This window comes from Corvus moneduloides, chromosome 22, assembly GCF_009650955.1.
Source record: "Corvus moneduloides isolate bCorMon1 chromosome 22, bCorMon1.pri, whole genome shotgun sequence".
Classification (NCBI taxonomy): Eukaryota; Metazoa; Chordata; class Aves; order Passeriformes; family Corvidae; genus Corvus; species Corvus moneduloides.
The window spans coordinates 3,138,968-3,159,875 of record NC_045497.1 but is presented as its reverse complement, the minus strand read 5'-3'; the positions used below and the strand labels follow the sequence as shown (position 1 = coordinate 3,159,875).

The following is a 20,908-nucleotide window of genomic DNA, read 5'->3' as shown; positions in this document are numbered from 1 at the left end:
ACCAAACTCAGATTTCAGCTCTTCAGACGCTTCCTACTGCAGAGCAACAAAACGCAATTGAGTTTGGTTCTTAAAACAGGAATTTTTTGCTGTTTCCTGCACTTTGGACACACTGAGAAAGTAAACAAAACAAAAACATCTGGACCTGCTTCTCTGGGCTTCACTGGGTCTGGCTGCTCACTGGCTTTGACTTCACAATCAAGAGTGCAGCTATAATCAGAGACAATTTCAACTGTTAACACTTCAGCCTGGCCTTTCTGACCCGGGTTTCTAAGAAAACAGAGTTCTGTCACTGCCCTGGTGCCTTCTCCCTGGGAAAACCTCACAGTTCCAGCCCTCAGCTGCTTCCCACCCTGTAAATCCGGCAGGATTTTGTGAACCAGTTCACCCCAGTAGTGGCTGATCGAGGAAACAGGGCAAGTCACTGCTTCACCCAGGGAAAATGAGGGGAAATTCAGCTCCCACTTTTTGGGATAGGCCTTTATCTACCCTACAGCAAAATCCTGCCAGGAAACCTCTCTGCCCCCACTGCCCCAGACACAGCAGGGAGATGGAATGTTGGGATGGGCACTGGGGCCAGAGAGAAGGAATTCTCTAATGGACACTGGTTGTGCTGGGATAGGCCTGAGCACAGAGCAGGAATCCCAGGCTACACCTCACTGCTCACAGAATATTCCAGGATAATTAGGGACGTAGGTATTTTCAAATCAAGAATATGGGAGCAGAAGAGGCTAAGATGATTTCTGGGACAAACCCAGGAAAGCAGGGAGGAAGATGGGGGCTGTGGGACAGAGCCTTTTCCTGCTGAAGGCTGGCTTCTGTTCAGCTCTTGGGGAAAAATGACTTTCACATTTCTCCATCTTTGCTGCAGCACAAGAACTCGAGAACATCGGGGCCGTTAATGGGTACATGCTATTTTTCCCTGCCCAGTTAATAATGCCTGCACCACTGACACGGGCTGGGAGTCAAAGGTAACACCCCCAACCACGAAACATGATGCGATTAATCCCATTCCCTCCACACGACAACTCCCGAACACAACTTGGAAATGACAAGCACTTGATGAAGTGACCTGACATCATTCAAAACCAGACTTCCAAAACGGTGCTCGAGCAGTTTTTGTGGCCCAAGGAGCGAACTTAAAAGGGATTTCTGCTGATTTTAAATTCCGCAGGTAATGGGGGTGGAAAGTTACGCAGGGAAACACGGCATCAGCAAAGTCACCACCTCTGTCCCCAGGCCACCAGGCCTCAGTCCAGCTCCACAAACACTTGGCAGAGAAGACAAAGGAATGTGGTGCCCACATTCCACACGCTTACCTCCCATCCAAAGTTTGTTTCCTTTAATGTGCTCCTCTGTACTGCCATATAGGGTCCAAATCTTTCCCCAACTTCAATCTTCTTTTTGGCCCAAATCCCTAGCCCTGCCCCTGGGATCGAAGATTCTCTGAGTTCAAAATCTGGTGGGATTGGAATGTCATCAGGAATGTAGACGGGAGCTTCATAGGGTGAGCCCTCCTTGGGAGTGAAGTCCTCACTGGTGGGAAAGGGTGACGGAGGTCCCACAGGGATGGGGGACATTATACTGTCCTCAGTTTCCTCCTCTGCGCTTTCGCCAGCAAGGAGATCGGGGTCGGTCTCGTACATATTATTTACAATCTCGCTGTCACCTAAAAGGGGAAACAGCAGAACAAAACACACTGAGATACTCACGTGAACATTGGTTAATCTCTGCCTGGGACAAAGTTTTGCTAAGCCGAGCTCGCACGCTTCGAAAGGGTAAAAACCTCCCTGGAGGAACTCAGGTGGAGCTGAGGTAGGGACACTGAAACTCATGGGGTGCTGCTGGAGGGTGGGGTGAGGCTCACTGCAGCCTGGAGTGTTCTGTGGGATCAAGGGTTCTCTGCTGTTTGCAGTTTAATTTTGGAAAGAGGGAAGAAAACACAGAAGAGGTGGTTGAGGTTCTCTTTAACCACTTCTCACGTTAACTGGCTCAGTGCATTTTGTAAAGAAAAAGAATTTTAAAAACCAGAAAGAAATTAAGGTAAAATCCAAGTTTGGCAAGAAGAGTTTTCCTGGTGTTTGGGGTTCCTGCTCAGTGTGTCCCACAACAGCAGCTGTGGCTGTGAGCTCCCAGCGACACCTCAGCCGTGCACCTCTGCAGGGGTAACAAGAGCATCACTGCTTTGTAATCACAGACTCCTGGAATGGTTTGGGTCAGAAGGGAACTTAAAGCCCATCAAGTGCCACTCCCTGCCATGGGCAGGGACACTTTCTCCTATCCCAGGCTGCTCCAAGCCCCGTCCAACCTGGCCTTGGACACTGTCAGGGATCCAGGGGCAGCCACAGCTTCTCTGGGCACCCTGTGCCAGGGCCTCCCCACCCTCTCAGGGAAGAATTCCTTCCTAATGTCTAATCCAGCCCTACTCTCCTGCAGTTTGAAGCCAATTCCCCCTTGTCCTCGAGTGAAAACCCTGGACACACAGAGGGCAGTGAAGTTTGGGGATTTTTCCAAGGGGAATCAATTTCTAAGCAAGGCCATTCCTGTAATGAAAACGGAGCTTTCTCATCCAAAAAGGAAAAAAAAAGGTGGTGGTGGGGGAGCAAAACATGAAGGGGGAAAAGAAAAACACATTTGTCACCCAATACAAGTAGTTGGAGTATTTTTGGGAGCAGATTTGCCCTCTCTCTATGAGCTGTGAGGCAGCACGGGCGTGCTCTCGGTGCCCAGCAGCTCCCACTGCGATAACAAACCCAACAACCGCCGCTTTGTGGGCACTCCCACAGGGCACAGCTAATGCCTGACCCCTGATGTCACCGGGGGGGAGCAGCACCCCACCAAAACTGCAGTTTTCACTGGCTCCCAGCGAGGAACCATCAGGAAGGATAGCTGGAAAAGCACGGCTCGACTTGAGGTATTTATAATTCATCTCTCCGCTAACCTCAGAATGCACCTTCTGTCTGCAAGACACATCTCCCCCTCTATTGCTTTTTTTTTTATGCCTAATAAAGATTTTCCTGAGTTCATGCCTAAGAAACCTGGTGGCAGACTCGACTAAAGAGGAGGATTTTGATTCCTCTGCCAACATTTTTTTGCTCCAGGTTTTGGAGGAGAACAGGGAGCTGCCTGCTGCAGTTTGCATGGGTTTCCTCTGCTAGAAAGTGCAGCCCTCCCTACTCAAACATGTCACCAGAACCAAGCCTTCATGAACATGAGATACTTCATCATCCTGAAAATATTTGTGGTTGCAGTAAATGTTTTCTCGCCCAGTATTAGCAAGTCAAATTATTTTCTGCTCTATGATTAGCCTCTTTTGCACTTAAGGAACAGGAATTCCAACTGAGTTGAAGAGCAAAACTGGGTTTATTGGAGCATGACCTGTGAAAATTTCCAGAGGATACAAGTAAAGTATAAAGATACCTCGCTACTGTACACTGATAATTTAATTTCTTCTGTGGGACAATCAGGGAAGTTCTGATTAAATTTTGATTTACTCTTAAGCTGATCCCACGTCTGACTGACCTCATGTTTCAAGAGGAATCATCAAACACAGGTAAATCTGTCTTTTCAGTTGTTAAATGACCGGGGACTGGCAACAGGCACAAAATGACAATGAAACAACATTTGCAGGTCCTGATAGGTCTGATACCAGAGATTCCAGGTGGCATCTGTGGGAGCAGAATCCCACCCAGGCAGATGGGGGAATCTTGGGTTCCTCAGCACAACCCAGTGCTGTGATCAGTAAATTGTACCCAGCATTTATTGACCCAGGCCAGGGCTGCCAGGGAAAATCCGAGCTGTGCCCAAACCTCTCCCTTCTTTGTGCACTGCCAGGTGGATTTCACAGGACCCCACAACCACTGAGGCTGGAAAAGACCTCCAGGATTATCAAGTCCAAGCTGTGACCCATCCCCACCTTGTCACCAGCCCAGAGCTTTCCTTGGACACCTCCAGGCATGGGCACTCTAAACCTCCCTGGGCAGCCCCTGCTAAGGCCTGAGCACCCTTTCCATGGAGAAATTCCTCCTGATGTCCAACCAAAATCTGCCCTGGCCCAGCCTGAGGCCGTTCCCTCTCCTCCTGTCCCTGTTCCCCGGGAGCAGAGCCCGACCCACCCTGGCTGCCCCCTCCTGTCAGGGAGTTGTGGAGAAAAAAGCTCCCCCTGAGCCTCCTTTCCTCCAGGCTGAGCCCTCCCAGCTAAAACCCTCAGGTGAGGGAGCTGATCTTCTCCACAGGTTTATTCCAAGGATTTGGGGCAAATCCAACAGCCAGGGTTCAGTTTTGATTATTCCACAGAATCTTCTAGATTGCCCCCACTGAACCACTTCTCACCCTCGGGGCTCCTCTCAGCCTTGCTCCAAACATTCCACAACTGGTTAAGTTAAGAAAATACGTTTTAAAAAAAGCAGGGAACACCTCATTTTCCAGGAACACCCCCCAGTTCTGCCGAGCTCCATCCCAAGCCAGCTGGCTGCCGTGGAGAGCCGGACGTGGCCACTCCGTGGTGACAACGGTGACAACCACGCCGTCCTACATCTGCCCCTCTGGAATGTCTGCCTGGGTGCAAAGCGGCACAGAAATACAACTTGACCTTATTGTTATTGTCATGAAACTAAAATTAGTCCCTCAAAGCTCCCCAGCGCAATGACTCGATAAAAAGGCTCATTGAAAGGTTGTTTCCACAGATAATCAGATATGGGCAGACGCTGAAAATCTGTGTGACACCAATGAGGGGCTGGCAACAATGAGAGGGATGGTTTAGTGGTGGTGAGAGACCTCATGAATAATCTATTTAGCAGCTGTAATGAAAGGGAAGGCAAGGCTGATGTTAAAGGAAATGGTGGTAGGCGAAATAATGCGTTAGGTTTGGGGTGGGTTTGTTATATATAGTTTTTAATGTATTTATTATTATTTTTATTATCATTATTGCCATTATTCCTGCTTAAATGATTATCATTGTTGTTGTTGTTGTTGTTGTTAGGTATCTAATTCTGCTGCGGAAATACCCAATTATCTGAAATGACTGAGCACTTTTTACGCTCACGGATTGCAAAGAGCTTCTTTGACTTCTTCACTGGGAACATTTACAGAACATCCCAGCAACTGGTTTCTCTTGGGCAGGCAGTGCCTGATCACCAGCACAATCTTGAGTTTTGCTGACCTCTATAATTCAGCATTTGTGTGAAACCCAGGTATTTTTATTTCCTAAGCAAGGGGAAGAACGACAGGCATCCACTGAACTCACACTTTGCCCCAGAACCTCAGGCCTGAGGGAAATATTGGAGCAGAAGAGTAGAAAATACGAATATTCCCCGAGAATTTTGACTTTGTAGCTAAGAATGGAACCACACAGGCACAGACCAACGGGTGCTTTTTTCCTTAGGGATTAACCGGGTCTTGGAAGGAGTTTTTACATCATTATCCAAACTTTGCAGCTCATTCCTAGCTGTGAGTTTAGAATCACATGAGTATTAAAACCTCAGTGCTGTCTAGAACTGCTTGTTATGTGGTTATTATAATATATAATAATAATATAATAATAGAAATTATTATCAAGAAAATATCCATTAGGCATGGACTTCCCTGGGATTTGTTTCCATTTTTCTGGCTCTACAGGAAGAGCAGTGGGGTGACCTCAGACATCTTTTCCAGCCCAAAGAGGGACATCACCACCACCTTTAGAGCTCCATGGATGTTCTGGGCTGCCTGCACTGCGTGATTTTCCTTGAGAAATATTTCCCAGGGAGGAAAACAGAACAACCAAACCAAACAATTCCTGATAAAGCTCCTGGTGAGGATGAAGGCAGGGAATATTCGAGCACTTTGAGCAGTATCTTGAGGGCCATTGAGCATCCTGGTCTAGTGGGAGCTGCTCGTGGCAGTGGGGTTGGAACTGGATAATTTTTAAGGTCACTCCAACCCAAACCAGTCTACAACTCCATGTTTCTTTATATCACACCTCCAGTAAACAAAACCACCCACATTTCTAACTCTGGGGTGACAGGATTCTGTCTCCATTTGCTGTCGATGCAGACCAAAAATAAATGCATTTTTCTTGACCCCTTTGTAGGCCAGAGGAGCTGGAACAGATCATCAAAACACAGCCCTGCCCAACCAAGAAGGAAATATTCCCATTAAGGATGTGCTTAACTACTGCTGACAGCGTTCATCACCTCGTGGTGTTGTGCTGCTCAGCTTAACTTAATTCGGGTGAATTCTAAGGAATACCTGCCCTCCATCCTGCTTTAATCCACCGAGAATTCTGCAGGAGCCTGGCTGCCCATCCCTCTGTGCCCTGCACAGGGCAGGAGCTGACAGCAGGCACAGCCCAGAGCTTGGCAGATGCGACCCTGAATCACAACGAACCTTGGAAAGCCCAAGGAGCACCCACCCCAAAGTGCCTCCAGCACGGAATGATCCCAGTGGTCAGATTGCCACCTGATGGCCGCAGCTGAAATACAATAGGAAATCCCAAATCCAGGCCCTGCTCTGCTGCACCTGCCCGGCAGGACCAGCCCCAAAATGCAGCTTTCCTTGAAGGTGGTGGGAAGTGTTGGCATCAGTCAGCTCTGGATCCAGCCCTGGCATTCCTGAGCTGTGTGAGTCCCTCTAAATCCCACATGAAACAAGAAGAAATGAGAATTCTCCCTAAACTTTCACCCTCCTCGCAGATCCATACCTTCCTTCCCAGCCTCTTCTCCCTGCTGGGTGCAAACCTGAACCTGCAGACAGGGCAATGCCAGGACTGCCAGGGGCATCTCACTTCTGGGTGCTACAAACAACAGCCACTCTTTTCCTTAGCCTGGTGTGATGAGGGAGATGTGCCTTTGTGGGTTAGATTGTGCCAGGCCCTCTCTGGAAGCTTGTGTGAAACACTTCTGCCAGAAAAGATGCAAATTAGTGACAAATGTCATGAGAGGAATTATTCCTCTTCCATTAAGGATGGAACTGAAGCATTAAATGCTTCACAGCCAACTAGAAATGGCTTTTCCCCCATCCATGGACAATACTAATGAGAATGGCTTTAAGGAAAGGACAATAAACAATAAGTTGTTTAGGATTCTCGAGCCCACCACACAATTTCTTCCTCCCATTCATTGCAAGAACCTTTCTCCTCCACCTCCATCCAAGCTGTGCTGGGATCTACAGCGTTTGCTGGTGGACACTGGTCTGAAATCAGCACATCCAGCACCCAAACCAGAGCCTGTCCACGAGGAACCCCCTGGGCCTGGGGCTCTGCAGGGTCCCCAGACTACAGAGGATGCTCTGACAGCTTTTCCCATCACCTCTGACAGCTGCCAGAGCGAGAGGAAATTCTGCTTTAAATGACCATTGGGAAATGTCTTTTTTTCTCTTTCGTTCACTCAAGAAACCCCTCAATTTTCACAAATTTAACAGTTGAAGAAAGGTTTGGGCAATAAATATCCAGGCAGGGAAGTGGCCACGAGTGGGAAGTGGTTTTGCCCCCACCGTGCCACGGTGCCAAGGGAATGTCACAGGGGCTGGTTTTACCTCTGAGAAATGGTGCTGCCCACACAATCCTTTATTTAATTTTTCACTTTAATGGGCACTTCTGCTACAACTTGCTGTGGTTTTGCCAACTTTTCTGAACATATCTAGAGATACCCAGCTTGGAATAGTATTTCTTCCCTTCAGATTCCTCCTGAATCTTGGGCCTTTAACACCAGATGACACTGACACACCAAGCACCTCAAATTATTTCTCAGTGGAGTAATCCTGTTCCTTCCTTAGATCACATCCAGAGCTTTTCTCAGCTCCCTGACACATGAAATCACCCAAAATGCTACGAGTGAAAGGAATTAGGGACAATCAAAAGGGCTGTGGGTGAGATCTGGTCTTCCATATTCCCCGTTCAAGCTGGAATGGTGGCACAGTTGTGACAGGACGAGTCACAGGACACTGGCTTTGTCCAGCTGACAAGTGAAATTCCACTGAATAGGTGTGCATGGAAAATTCAGACTCTGCCAACCTCAAATCGCTGGGTACTCAGTCAGATCTGAGCTGGTCCCACAATAAACCCACCCAGCCCAGCTCCAGCAGATACCCAAACTCCACTCTCAGCTTGTTTCCCTTAAAACACTAATTAGATTTCACTTCCACTCTACCAAGCACAGAATTTTGGGAATGCTTGAGAAGCAGGAAGATGCTGATGGTGTAAACAGGATTCTGGAAGTTAGTGGTCAGGAACCCATCCCTGAGGGACCCAGCTGCTCCAAACTCTGCTGGCCAAGCTGCCTGTACCCCAAACACCCACATTTGCCAGGATTCCCAGAGAAATATTTATTTATAGCTGCCACTGAAATGAAATCCAAAGCAGTCACAAGTTTTAGCACATCCCAGTGTAAGATTCCAGACAGGAACAAGCTCTGAGCATTCCCAGCACAGGAACCTGCCCCAGGTACTGCTGAGTCCGGCTCTGGCCCCGAAATCTTTGCAACCAGAGTCAGGACAAAATACACGGAACTCCCCTGGATCTGGCTGATGCAGGACTGCTGCAGAACACATTAAAAAACCAATTTACTACTGAAGAATACTCAAAACTGCAGAGGCAGCGAGGGATGAGGCAGGAGGAAGAAGCAGGACGAGTGAAAAGGAAGAAGGACTCCGATAAAAACGAAACACTCAGAAACGCAGCCCCTTTCCCATGTTTACTTTGTATATTCATTTTTCAAGTTTCACATTTATGCCCTGCTTTGTCTTAGCTGGAACTGCACCTCTCAAAGCAGCTTCAAGTCCTTTTATTAAAAGGAAACAGAAAGCAGATCCGAAAGGAGCAGTGAGAGCAGATGAGGACTGAGCAGAGTTAATCGGGTGCATTTTTCAATAAACATTCTGGAAACAGTTGCTGCAGAACTTGGCTGTGAGAAGAACAGGTATCAAGGATTTCAAGTGCCTTTGGTTTTAAGCAAAAGAAAAAATGAAGTGTTTTCTTTTATTAAGGGATTTCTGCTGGCAGAAATGAAGAATAAAGCTCGAAACAGTATTTCAGTGTGTTCCTTAATACGCATTTTCCTCTAGTAAAACCAGCAGGGAAAGTGTCCAAATTACTCTGCTCTAAATGCCGGTATTATATTTCCAGTAAAAATCTGGTTCAACCAGGCATCAAAAATATTTCCACATAAGATCCTTTTAGAATCAAACTCTTCAGAGAATATTGTTGTTGTTGTTGTTGTTTGTTGTCCATAACTTTGCTTCACCTGATCTCCCCGACTTCACAATTTTGTTTTAAATTTGAATTCAAGCTGACATTTCTACAAATTGTGCCATGTCCAAATATACATTTGATCCAGAAAGTTGGCTCTTTTAAGCAAAAATAAAAAGCAAAACATAAAAGCTCTGCTATCTTATTATTAAAGGCACTGGAAAAAAATATCAACCTTTGGGATTTGTGTCTCTGAACTATTTACGAGATAAAAGCTCCAGTGAAGCATCACAACAAATGTACAGTGCATTACCAGAGAGGTAACAAACATTTGGGGAGAATCTATAGAAATAACACAACAGCAAAAAAAAAAATCGGGGAAGGAAGAGTGGAAAGCCTGGAGAAAAGCTCCACTTGGTGCAGAAAAATCGGCATTGCTTTGCAGTGGTTTGCTTATTTTTGCTCCAAAATCCCTCCCCTTTAAAAAAATCTATAGAAACGCTCCAACCCTGCTGAAAACGCAGCAAAGCGGAACTTGGGAAACGGCAGCGAGAGCGAATTCTCTGCTGGGAGAAATGCTACCTAGTTAGAATAAAGAAAGAAATGCGCTTGGGCCGGCTCTCCAAAAACTAACAGCCCGTGCTGGATATTTCTCTCGGTGCTGGATGTCAACCCATGGAGAGAGAATAAAGCGTTTGTGAGCCTCCAAAAGGAGCCCTCGCGATTGGAATTCACATCTCTGCCAAGCGGAGGCTTTGGGGCTGTTGTCACCGTCTCATTGTCATTCCGCTCACTGTGGCTTCCCCAGGGTCCCGAACAGGAGTCCTGGCATTATTAACACGGCAGATTAATAGCAGCGGGGAGAGGCATTCGCACAAACACGCTAAATATTAATATTAATCGATAACAATTTCCAGTTGCTGACGGGAGGCACGCAAACATTCCGGGAGGAGAGGAGGGAGGGCAGAGCGGGGATGGGGACGGTGCCCACAGAGTGGGGGATGAAAGGAGAGCAGTGAATCAATGCAGGACAGAGGACGGAGCCGTGAGGTGGGTGTCAAAAGCAGGGCTCTATTTTCACAGGCACACACAGGCACACATTTTAATGCCACAAGATAAGTTGGATTTGCCTTACCCCGGTCAAAAGAAAAAAATAATTCCGGGGGAGCTCGCTGGTTTTGTATCGGGGGAGAAACAGCAGAGCTCTGCAAAAACAGGGGGGGAAAATATTCTGCATCCTATTTTTGCCATCCCGAGTAGGGCTGTACTCTGCAAACTGTATTTTCCTCAGCACTCAGAACACCACACAGATATTTTTGAAATTCAGGTCTGTTCACATTGTACCAGATTTCTAGGTTTGTATTTCAAGCTCTTTTCTACTGCCACCCCTGCATTTTAAAGCCAAAAAAATCTGTAAAACTTCTTCCATCTTTTCTAATGGATCAGCCCAATTTTTTAAATTTGATCTTTGAAAGTCTTTACCATTATTTCATGCACTCTTTAATTACAAACAGCACAAGTAGAACGCGCAGGCCTGTTGCCAAAGAGGTTCCCAAATGCTCCAGCTCACGATATCAGTGAAACCAAATCCAACCATTCAAGCTCAAGACCTTTTAGCACAGACCCCACTGGGTCACTGAGCCGAGTCCTCCTCAAGCTTTGTACAAACGAATCAGTTTTTTACTCCAAGACACGTTTTTGCAGCAGCCTCAAAGTTCCAGTTGGAGCCAGGAATGTTCCTCCCAGACTGGAAGTGAAGATCTGGGTGAAAAGCCCTCCTTGCACAGAAGGGGCTGCCCGAGCTCTGCCCCACACAGGACACACAAAGGGCTCTCAAACACTCGCTGCAGCTTTGATCTTTTGGGCTGGGCTGGTTTCCTCCCAGAGAGGTGTGACCCACAAGGACAAAGCTCCTCGGACTAAACGTGGGCTGGGAGCAGAGGATTGTGCTCAAAAATCAGATGGAAATGGCTTTCACACTCCTTATGGATTCACTTCCAAAGCCCATGGAATGCTGTGGGGTTTTACAGCCAGCCCCTGACTCGTTTTGGGTTTCATTTTATGCTCCCACACATCCCACCCTGCCTAGAGCCCACCAAGGCACAAAATATTGGTGTTTTCTCGGTGTCCTGGGCATCTTCTGGGCACCTCACTGACCACATTGTCAGCCCTTCCTTCACAGCCACTCCCAGCAGGAATTCCCAGCTGCTTTTTCCTACCAGGAACGGCCCAGAAACTGAGGGTGCAGCTTTGGGAAGGGACAAACACTGACAATCAGGAGCTATGGCAGCAACTGAACCTCAAATGTGCACCTGAACTTGGATGGCTGATCCAGCCGTGCCCATCCAGCCAACTTGCATTTCACCATTTGCCACATTTTGAACATGTAAATAAGGAAAATTCAGAGGTCTACCAAGAACTCCCCACCACTGGGATGAGGAGCCAGGTTCCTGATATTTTGAGACCAGAATGGAAACCCTTTCCCAGGCAAAACACCTTTCCTCTGGCTACCAGTGTCCTGGAGATTGCAGAAAGGTTTAGTTACTGTGAAAAATGGAATTTTAACAGGGCAAGTGATGACAGTAAGAAACAACTGGGGGTTTTAATGCTGTTCTCTGTCGACTTCTCCATCCCCCCTATCCCCAGGCCAGTTTCAATAAATGTTTGCATTGGGAGCACCTCCACAGAGCTGCTGTTTGGGGCACTTTTCTCCTGGCCACTCAAGTGCTCTTTTCTCTCTAAGAACAAGAACCTGACAAAGAACTGAGCGTGTGTTTAATCCTCCTGCTTTTCCCCACTGCAGGATATTTACAAGTCACTTCTGACAGAGAAAGTGCTCCCAGAGTTTGTCTGCAAAACGTAGGACAGGAGAGATGGGGCGTTCAACAAACAGCAGTGGGATGTGGCGCTCCATAAAATCCTTCCCAGCACTGCGTGAACAAGCACCGTTACAGGTGGGATTCCTGGGACAATCCCATCCTCTCCAAAGGAAGCTTGCCCAATTCCAGAGAACTCCACCGTTGTTTTTAGAGCCGCTCAGTTCATAGCCACACCACAGTATCCTCCTGGCTTAGCCTGGCAGATCCATTCACGTTAATTTTCATCTGATTCCTCCAGATCCTGCTTCAGTCAGAAGCTGGGAAGCTGTGCAGGCACAAGGATTTGGGGCTCTCCCAGGGCACTCCCCACACCCAGGCAGAGCTTCTCTACCCCGCTTCCCTCTCCTCCTTCCAAAGCAATCCTGGGTGTTGCACCCACCACCTGGCCCTATTTAAAGCCACTACATTATTCTAAAAAGGATTATTTATACTAAAAACACTCCCGGGACTACTGTATTTGTATTTCAGGGCTGCTGCATCCCCTATTTCCTCACTGCTCTAATATGGCCCGAGGCAGAGCGGCTGAAATGACTTGCGATGCCACTGTAATTTTTATCAAGGCTTGTTCCTGGTAAAAAGCCTCTTTGTTTCAAAGAAATGTGATTTGGCCTTTTTCCTCCTCTGCTCTATTCCTTGGTTAATATACCACTTCCACTCGCCCCGGGGCTAAGAAAGGTATTCCATGGAATTGGTCAAATCTCACTGTTTTTCTTCTAAATCACAACTGGCTTTTTTTCCTCGACCCTTGCTAAGCACTATCTAAGCTGACAGTCTGAACTTGAGGTTTTATTTGTGCCTTAACTCTTCAGCTCCTGGATTTGGAGCAGTCACATGGCCACGTTTAAGAGATGCACCAGGGCTGCTCAAGCTGCTCTGGCAAAGAGGGATTGAGGGCAAGGCAGGAGGAGCAGCTCTGGCTCGTGTTATTTATTCTATTGGCCATCTCTGAAAAGGTATTTTCATCCAGGTATTCATTTATTATAAATCTGAACACACCAGGGACTTATGTGAAAGTCCACCAAGTTGAAATTTAGAGTTTTCAAAGTCTTTTCTGAAGAAAAAAATAAAGGCTCTTCATTTCTTATCTCCCACAAAGAATTTGGTTTTAAACACAGTAACACTTAACCCAGATTTGGGATTGCCTAATCAAGTTTTAATTTAGTCTGTCTCATTGACAAATAGGGTGGATTTTCCTATGAAATATATGCCAAGTGTTGAAACACACTCATAAAATATCCCTCGAAAGCAGAAGCTGCTGCAGGATCTGTTTGTTGACCCGCATTTATACAACACCCACAGCCTCTAATACAGGGGATAATTAAAGATAAAGAAATCCAGTGGTTTTTTTGACGCCTCTAAACTGGTTCTGTTGGGAATCCAGTCCTCATTTGCCATCACCACCACACAGAGCTGAAGAACAGTTCACCTCAAAGGAAAAAATACATCAACATCCAAAATACTGTTGCATTTCTGCACAGGAAACAGAAGTTAACACCCTAATGGGATCTTCAACAATTAATACAAATCAACACCTTGCCTCAGTGTTTAGTCAGAGATCACCACCCTCCCAATTAGCTGGCAATTAATAATCCTTTATGCAGGAAGTTTTCACTGCTGTACAAAGATTCAAACATATTTCTAAACTTTGTTCCCCGTAAAATCATACACACGTAAAGTGGATTAAAATCACCAAAATGACATCCTGCTTTATGGATCACCAGCAAATATATTTACGTTCAAATTAAACGCAGACAGGAAAATTAATTCATTAAAGGAAAGGATTATCGAAGTCTTTCTCTCCCAAGACAGCACCTACACCCAGCTGGGAAAAGTGAGGCATTTTTGAGTAGCACAGATATTTCTCCTCGTGTTCACCAAGAGAGCCTCTGTCAGAGCAGCTCTGCAGAACTCCAGCATTCCAGGCAGCCCTTCCCAAAAAAATAAAGCTGCAGGATCTCTCTGTGCCCTGGCTGCAACAGGAACCTGGGCACTTCAACGTTCCCTCCAGGAGCACACTGAGGGCTTTTGTTTGTTTGTTTGTCCAAAGCTTCCCCGTGTTTTCCTTCTCTAATCCCTCTGTTTTTCTGCTCCCTCCACAGCCAAATACATGGAAACTCAGAAAACCTTAAAGGTCCCTTGCAGGTCAAATGTTATTTTTCTTCATCTACCTGACTTTAACTGGTGAAATTGCTTGAAGATTTCCCTCACGAATTTGATAAAACAAACAAGGCCTTACAGCAGGGTTGTTTAACTCTTGTTTTCTACTCAACACCAGAATTTTCATGTGTCAGCCTAGCAAGAGTATAACAATTACAGCTAAGGCAAGCCAGGAGTTGATCCAAGCTCCCTGATAGGAGTGCATCCAGCTGCAGTGGTCCCAAAAGCCAGCCCCAAAGGCCTCGAGCAGTGTTCCCACCATTCTCCCTGGAATTCTGAGGTGCTGGTGGGCTGCACCCCAATCCTGTGAGCGAGTCGCCTGCTCCAGGGATTGCACCTCAAAAATCAGCTCACTGACAGGACCCAGTGCTTCTCATGGGCACAGCCAGAGCCAAAAATCCTCACGAAACCAACCCAAACTCTTCTGTGAGCCAGAGCTCACTAATTAACAGGTAATCAAGTACCAGTTCGGGATGGAGAATCCCAAAATTCTGCTGACTTCTTCAGGGATGCTGCTTTTGCCATGACAGTTTTTCCTCTTGTACACATTCTCCCACCTGGTGTTGAAACCCACCAGGCACCAGACCAACCTCTCCCGAGGATCAATCCTGACTGGGTTTGGTGTCGACAATTACCTGAATCCTGGTGGAACTGGAGGCTGGACTGGGCAGGCAGTTGATAGAAAGGTAGAACCAGCCAGCACTGGGCAAGCTCAGAGGTGGCTTTGCCAAAGTTCTGTGCCTGAGAGCAGCCAGGGCACTCCTTGAAAGAATGAAAGCAGAGATCCACCACCTCCTAATATTAAATATTCATCTTTCCTCCACCAGACTAAACCTCTTTGTTTCCTGTCTCCTCTCCGTCCCGATGCAAACACAGACTCAAACTTTCAGACAGCCTCGGTGCATCCAAGCAAGCCCCTCCAGAGCACCAACAAAAGCCCCACCACCCCTTGCCACATCCCATCACCGCCGTAATAAAGATGTTTATACTTTTAACCACCGAATAAAGCGCTCTAATTCCACCGAGCTTGTCCCCTCCACTCCACTCCCTTCACTCCACGGCTTCATTTAGCAGGCCGGCGGTAAAAAAAATTCATTAATTTTTATTAACAGGGAGAGCCATTTGTTCCCTGTGACAATATTTGACTTGTCGAAATGATTTTCACCTCTGCCATGAGGTGCGCGCTCCCCACATACATCACCCGATTACTCCGGGAGCGGCCAGAGTTGCAGTCATTAGCCAGTGAATTAACGACAATCCACAGCGCTATTAATCACGCTGACAAAAGCGTGAGCTCGCTGCTGACCCGAGCACGGCTCTGGGACACGAGCACAGGCAAGGAGAGCACAGCCACAGGGCTGGGGAAGAAAGGAATTTTTTGTTGTGTCGTGGGTTGTTTTTTTTTTTTTTTTTGTCTCAGGCTAAGCTGCTGAGGCAGGGAAAAAAGGAGAGGGGAGAGAAATGAGGGAGGGATGGTGGGGTAGAAGGTAAAGGCAGCTGTGGTCTGCAAGGTGAAGACATCTATTGCTGATCCTGACATCCCTCCTGAAACTTCTGAGCAGGAGAGTCCGCAGGAGTTAGATCTTAAATCAGCAAGGCTTTGCCAGGGACAATTTGGGAAATTCTTGGAAGCACAGTTGGATCAAAGCTTATTCCCCAATGCCTCCCCTCTCTCTCCCTGAAAATTTCAAGTATCGCCGAATCAGAGGTTGGAAAAAACCTCCAAGACCACCAAGACCAAGCTGTGCCCAATTCCCACCTTGTCTCCAGCCCAGAGCACCGAGTGCCACCTCCAGCCCTTCCTTGGGCACCTCCAGGGATGGGCACTCCAAACCTCCCTGGGCAGCCCCTGCCGAGGCCTGAGCACCCTTTCCATGGGGAAATTCCTGCTGCTGTCCAACCTGAGCCTCCCCTGGCACAGCCTGAGGCCATTTCCACTCGTCCTGAGAGCAACCACATTTCACAGGGAACCGAGTGGATCCTCCCATCCTACCTCCAAAATATTGATCTCTGAGAACTGTTGGCTTCCAAATCCCAAAGTTCTGGCCACTCGTGCCTGGGAACACCTGGAAAGAAGCTACCAGTGAACATGGCATGGAGCCCTCATTGTTTTCCTGGAACGTGGCTTCTAATTGCAAGTTTCTGAACACTGCACAACTTTTAGAGAAGAAACACCCCGAAGCCAAGCACTACAACCCTTAGCAAACAGAATTCTTTCCCAGTGGCGCAGCCTTTGTGTTCCTCAGGACAGTGCTGCAGCAATCCAGGACAATGCATGGATATAACTGCAAGTTTTAAATTCAGAAGTCGTCAGAAAGAGCTGAAAAGGGGAATCTGGAGGAATGCGGCCCCGTACGAATGCACGAGGAAGGGGAACTCACACAAGCTCTGGAAGAACAGGGCAAAAAATGAATCTTTGCAATGGTTTGAATGTTCCTGCTGTACTGGACAATCCGTGGCAAGGAAAGCACATTCCTGCAGCCTTGCCCTGTCCCATCAGTGCCCAACTCCCACCACAGCAGCTCCAACAGTGAGACCATTCAGCGTTGGGAAGATGATAAAACCATGGTGAGAATTCCAAAAATCTCCTTCGAAACTTTTTAGTGCTGGGTTTTTTTCTTTCTTCCATTCATGACCTAATAAGGGATTTAAGGGCAAATTTTCAGAAGTGCTCAGTGGATTCTTCCCCCCAGTTCTGCAAACAGACACAGCTAAGTGCTGTGGGAGATGGTCATTCTTTCCTCAAAGCCAGATGTGCTTTCTCCAAGAAAAATCTCTTAAAAATCAAAGCAGAGATAAAGAACCCATCACAGATTTAAGAAAATTAATTTTCAAAAAGAGAACTTTCTGGAATAACTTCTAATAACCCGGGACTGTGATCACACAGCCCCAGTTTTTGGGATGTTTGTGGTGTATTCCCACCTCTAACAGATTTTATGCCTCCACTGCAACCCAGCATCTCCTGATCGATTCTCTGCAGTCTCCATTCCCTCAGTCACTTTCTCTTCCCCAAACCCCTTTCCTAAAAGAGCTGCTGCTACTCAGGTCGATGCTGCTTTGCTCTTACCACACAGAATAATTCTAGAACCTGTTTCTTGTTACTCACTTTCACCGGTTTAATTCTGCTTTTGCAGCGAGGAATGTCGTAAGGAAAGCCGGGCTCGGAAATCCATGATTTCCTGCCAGTTAATTCATTTCAGCAAAACAGGAGGCAAGGTGATATTGCTGTTTAATGTTGCAGCCCCTCTGCAGCGCTCCCCGGGGGCTCTAAGGGATCCCATGTGCGCCCTCGTCCCTGCCCCGCTGCCAGCACCGAGTAGCACCTTGGGCCAGTTTAGGCTCTTCCACCCTGAAGCCATTTTGTCCGATTTACAACTTTTGTGAATTTAGACATCAAAGCAGGAACAAGAACCAGTGGAGGTGCAAACCACGGGGTCCTGCAGCCCTGGCAGAGGTGCCTGTGGTCTCACGCGTGACACACGCGACTCCCTTTCATTTGAGAGCTCGGGTTGGATGTAAAAGTAGCTTCAGTGTTCAAAAGCAGAGTTGTGCTTGAAATTTGTGCCTGTCTGGAGTCACAGAATGGTTTGGGTTGGGAGGAGATCCTCATCCCACCCCCTGCCATGGGCAGGGATGTTTCCCACTATCCCAGGTTGCTCCGAGCTCCATCCAACCTGGCCTTGGATGCTTCCAGGGATGGGGCAGCTCTTTGGATGAGCTGTGCCCGTGTGTGTCACCCAAGCCAGCCAGGTTTGGGGATAACTGCAAAATCAGGGCTCCCCAGGGCAGCCTCAGCATCCCTGTGGCTCACATGGGAGCTTTTCCTCTCTCCCAGTCCCATTCCTTGACCCACAGAGAGCACAACTGCTGCAGGAGAAGAAGGGGAAAGTCTTATTCTCATTCAGGGAAGAGATGGGGGAAGAACTCTCAGCCTTACTGAGAGTTACTCAGACCTACCCCATGAGTATCCCCAGCTTCCTCAGGGATTCCACACTGAGCATCCTGATCTCCTCACTCACAGGAAGGAGATTATTGATCAGAAGAATGAAATAAAGTGAATTTTCCCATTTAACAACTGGTGCTTCCCACTCCATTCCACCATCTTTTCACCCATGCCTTTACTCTCCACTATGAACATTCTCCTTGCAACCTGATAGGTAAATCCAGAAGGATTCCATATAAAAACCTATAAAACTGTGTAATTCCAGGTGGGATCTCCACACACAGCCCTACAACATCTCCTGCTCCTGTGTTACTCCTTCTAGAAATACTTCTGCTTGGTTGTACACCAGGGCAAAATAATCCACATTCCAGCCTGGCCTGTAACACCGAAATCCGAGGTTTTCTCTTCCCCCCAGCTTGGCTTTGCCAGGCCACAGCACACAGCAGTCAGCTGCAGTCCAACCAGCCATTTCTCTGCCTTTGAAGCTATTATTAAGAAAAATATTTAAGATTAAAATATTTTTACATTTTGCTTCTGCTGGCCAGCGATTGTCCCGCAGTCTGAAATATTAACTGCTGGCGAGTGGAACTCGGAGCTTTCTTCTAAAGAGGGAAAATTCTTACGCTGTCAACCAGGTGTCTGAAGGGCTGCTGCTTTTCACTGTTGATTTTTCAGGAAGTAATGCAGATGCACTGAAAGGACAGCACTCAAAATCAACATTTTATTTTGATTTAGAGTTAAGTTCTGTTCCTGTCAAGTGCTACCCAGAGAAACTGTGGATGCCCCATCCCTGGAAGTATCCAGAGCAACCTGGTTTATTCTCTTTTTGAGATAATGCTTTAAAAATTACTTTCCTTAAACCAGGGATGGGTTCTTTATCTCTGTTTTGATTTTTAGGAAATTTTACTTTGAGAAAATAAATATCTGCCTTTGAAAAGGAGAATGAGCATCTTTTACTTGCCTGGGGCAAGGGCCAGATCCAAAATCTGAAGCTTCGCTGCTCCTTATATCCAGCAGGAAAATAAAAAGCTGAATTACTTTAAAAAATAAATAAGTGAAAACAAAAACAAGACAATTTCCCCCCCTCCCCCCAAACAAACAAAAAAAACTCTTCACAACTTTTCCAACCAATTCCTGGATATGATCCTTGTTATTGTGGAACATAATTTTTTAAAGTTCATTTTTAAAGCAAAAAAAAAAAAAAAAAAATTAAAGAGCTCAGTGCATGTTAAATAACAGATTATTTTTCACATTTTCAATTAACTGAAAATAATAACAATTTTTTAAAAAATTAGATCATTCAGTTCACAGTGGAATCTGTTTTGCTACATCTGGGACATCTTAGTCCTTTTGTGCTTACTCTTTGCTGCTATTGAAATCAGGTCAGTTCAGGTCAGAGCTCAAATTTTCAGCTTTTCTGAAATAAAACACTACAAAAAATATTCAAGTCTGGCCATTTTCACAATTTTCCATTTTCTGATGGAAGCTGCTTTCCAAATCCAGTATTTTTTTTCTTCTTTTAGAAAACAATTATCTGTTTAAAAAACACCCAACTCTAGTTCAGCCTGGACAGAGCTGCCAATTTATCACTAATATCATCTTTTTTGGAATTTTAAGATCCATAAAGGCATTTATAAAAACATGGGCAACCAAGAGGAGGAATCTGAGCCTGGACATCCCAATTTTCCCCACCAGCCAGGGCTGCCATGCCTTGGTGGACACGAATTGGGGACCCAGAGCTGACAAATAAAAGGGAAAACCTGGCACTCAGGGTTTTTTTCTGTGCCACTTTCTGGCTGCTTTATTTCTTCTTGTGAAATGCCTGCTGAACGAAAACATCCCATGTCTCACAGACTTTTCAACTTAGGGTCTTCAGCCCCACATATTTTTCATATTACTCATATTCCCCTGCTTGAGTTAAACTCAAACAGGCCTGGAACAACTTCATTAACATAAAACCACATGATAATGGGAAACAGAGCCTTTTAATGGTTTATTTTCTTATTATCTTGTGATATATTTCATCTTCTCCCCCTTCTCGGAGTGCTACTACATTCTGGTTTCACTCTGCTGCCTGGGCCTGGCAGGGATCGAGCATCCAACACTGGATTCTGTAAATTCAGGAATTTTTAAGCTCACGGGATCAGTTTGGTACCAGGGAGATCATAAAAGCTCCAGTAAAAGTTAAAGAAAAAGCCCTTATTTATTTTAAATTAATATACTTGATACTCTGTTCTACCCTGAATGCCCCTGCAGAGCGTCACACTTCATCTGGGGGAAAAACCCCTGGTTTTACCCTTGAAATTTGGTAAGAATTCCTAGGCTGGGATAGTCAGGGAATATGGCAAGGGAAGATCTTTTGCAATACCACATTTTCTTCTTGTCACAAGACCACAATTTCAAAATTCAGGAGTTGCAACATTTTTTAGGAAGGTTAAAGAAATCAGGAATTGCATCTGGTTCAGGGTGACTCTTCCAGCCTATTTCAGCCATTCGTGTAATAATGAATAAATAAATCTTTACAGGATTTCCACTTCAAAGTTGTTGCTTTATTTCCTTGCCTTTTTAAAACATGTCTTAGAAATCTTTCTCAGTTGAAATGCTAAAGAATTGCCACAACTTCCTCACTATTTTGTCCACATTAGGTTAAACCCTAATTAATCAAAAAACCTCCAGGTAAGTGCATTATGTCTGACTATAAAGTCCATTAAATGGGTATTTACTCTGTATTTACTCTGTTGCTTGAGAGGCTCAGGAGCAGCCTTA

The 20,908-nt window shown here is 46.2% G+C and overlaps 1 protein-coding gene across 2 annotated transcripts in view; it reads right to left on the bottom strand.

Moving 5' to 3' along the window:
* The window catches only part of PRDM16 (PR/SET domain 16), a 297,820-nt gene that overhangs the window by 191,918 nt on the left and 84,994 nt on the right, over positions 1–20,908 (bottom strand). For both annotated transcript variants that reach the window (XM_032131673.1, XM_032131674.1), the window contains exon 2: positions 1,320–1,669. In XM_032131673.1, the coding sequence (XP_031987564.1) occupies positions 1,320–1,669 (350 nt within the window). The remainder of the gene's footprint in view (positions 1–1,319; positions 1,670–20,908) is intronic.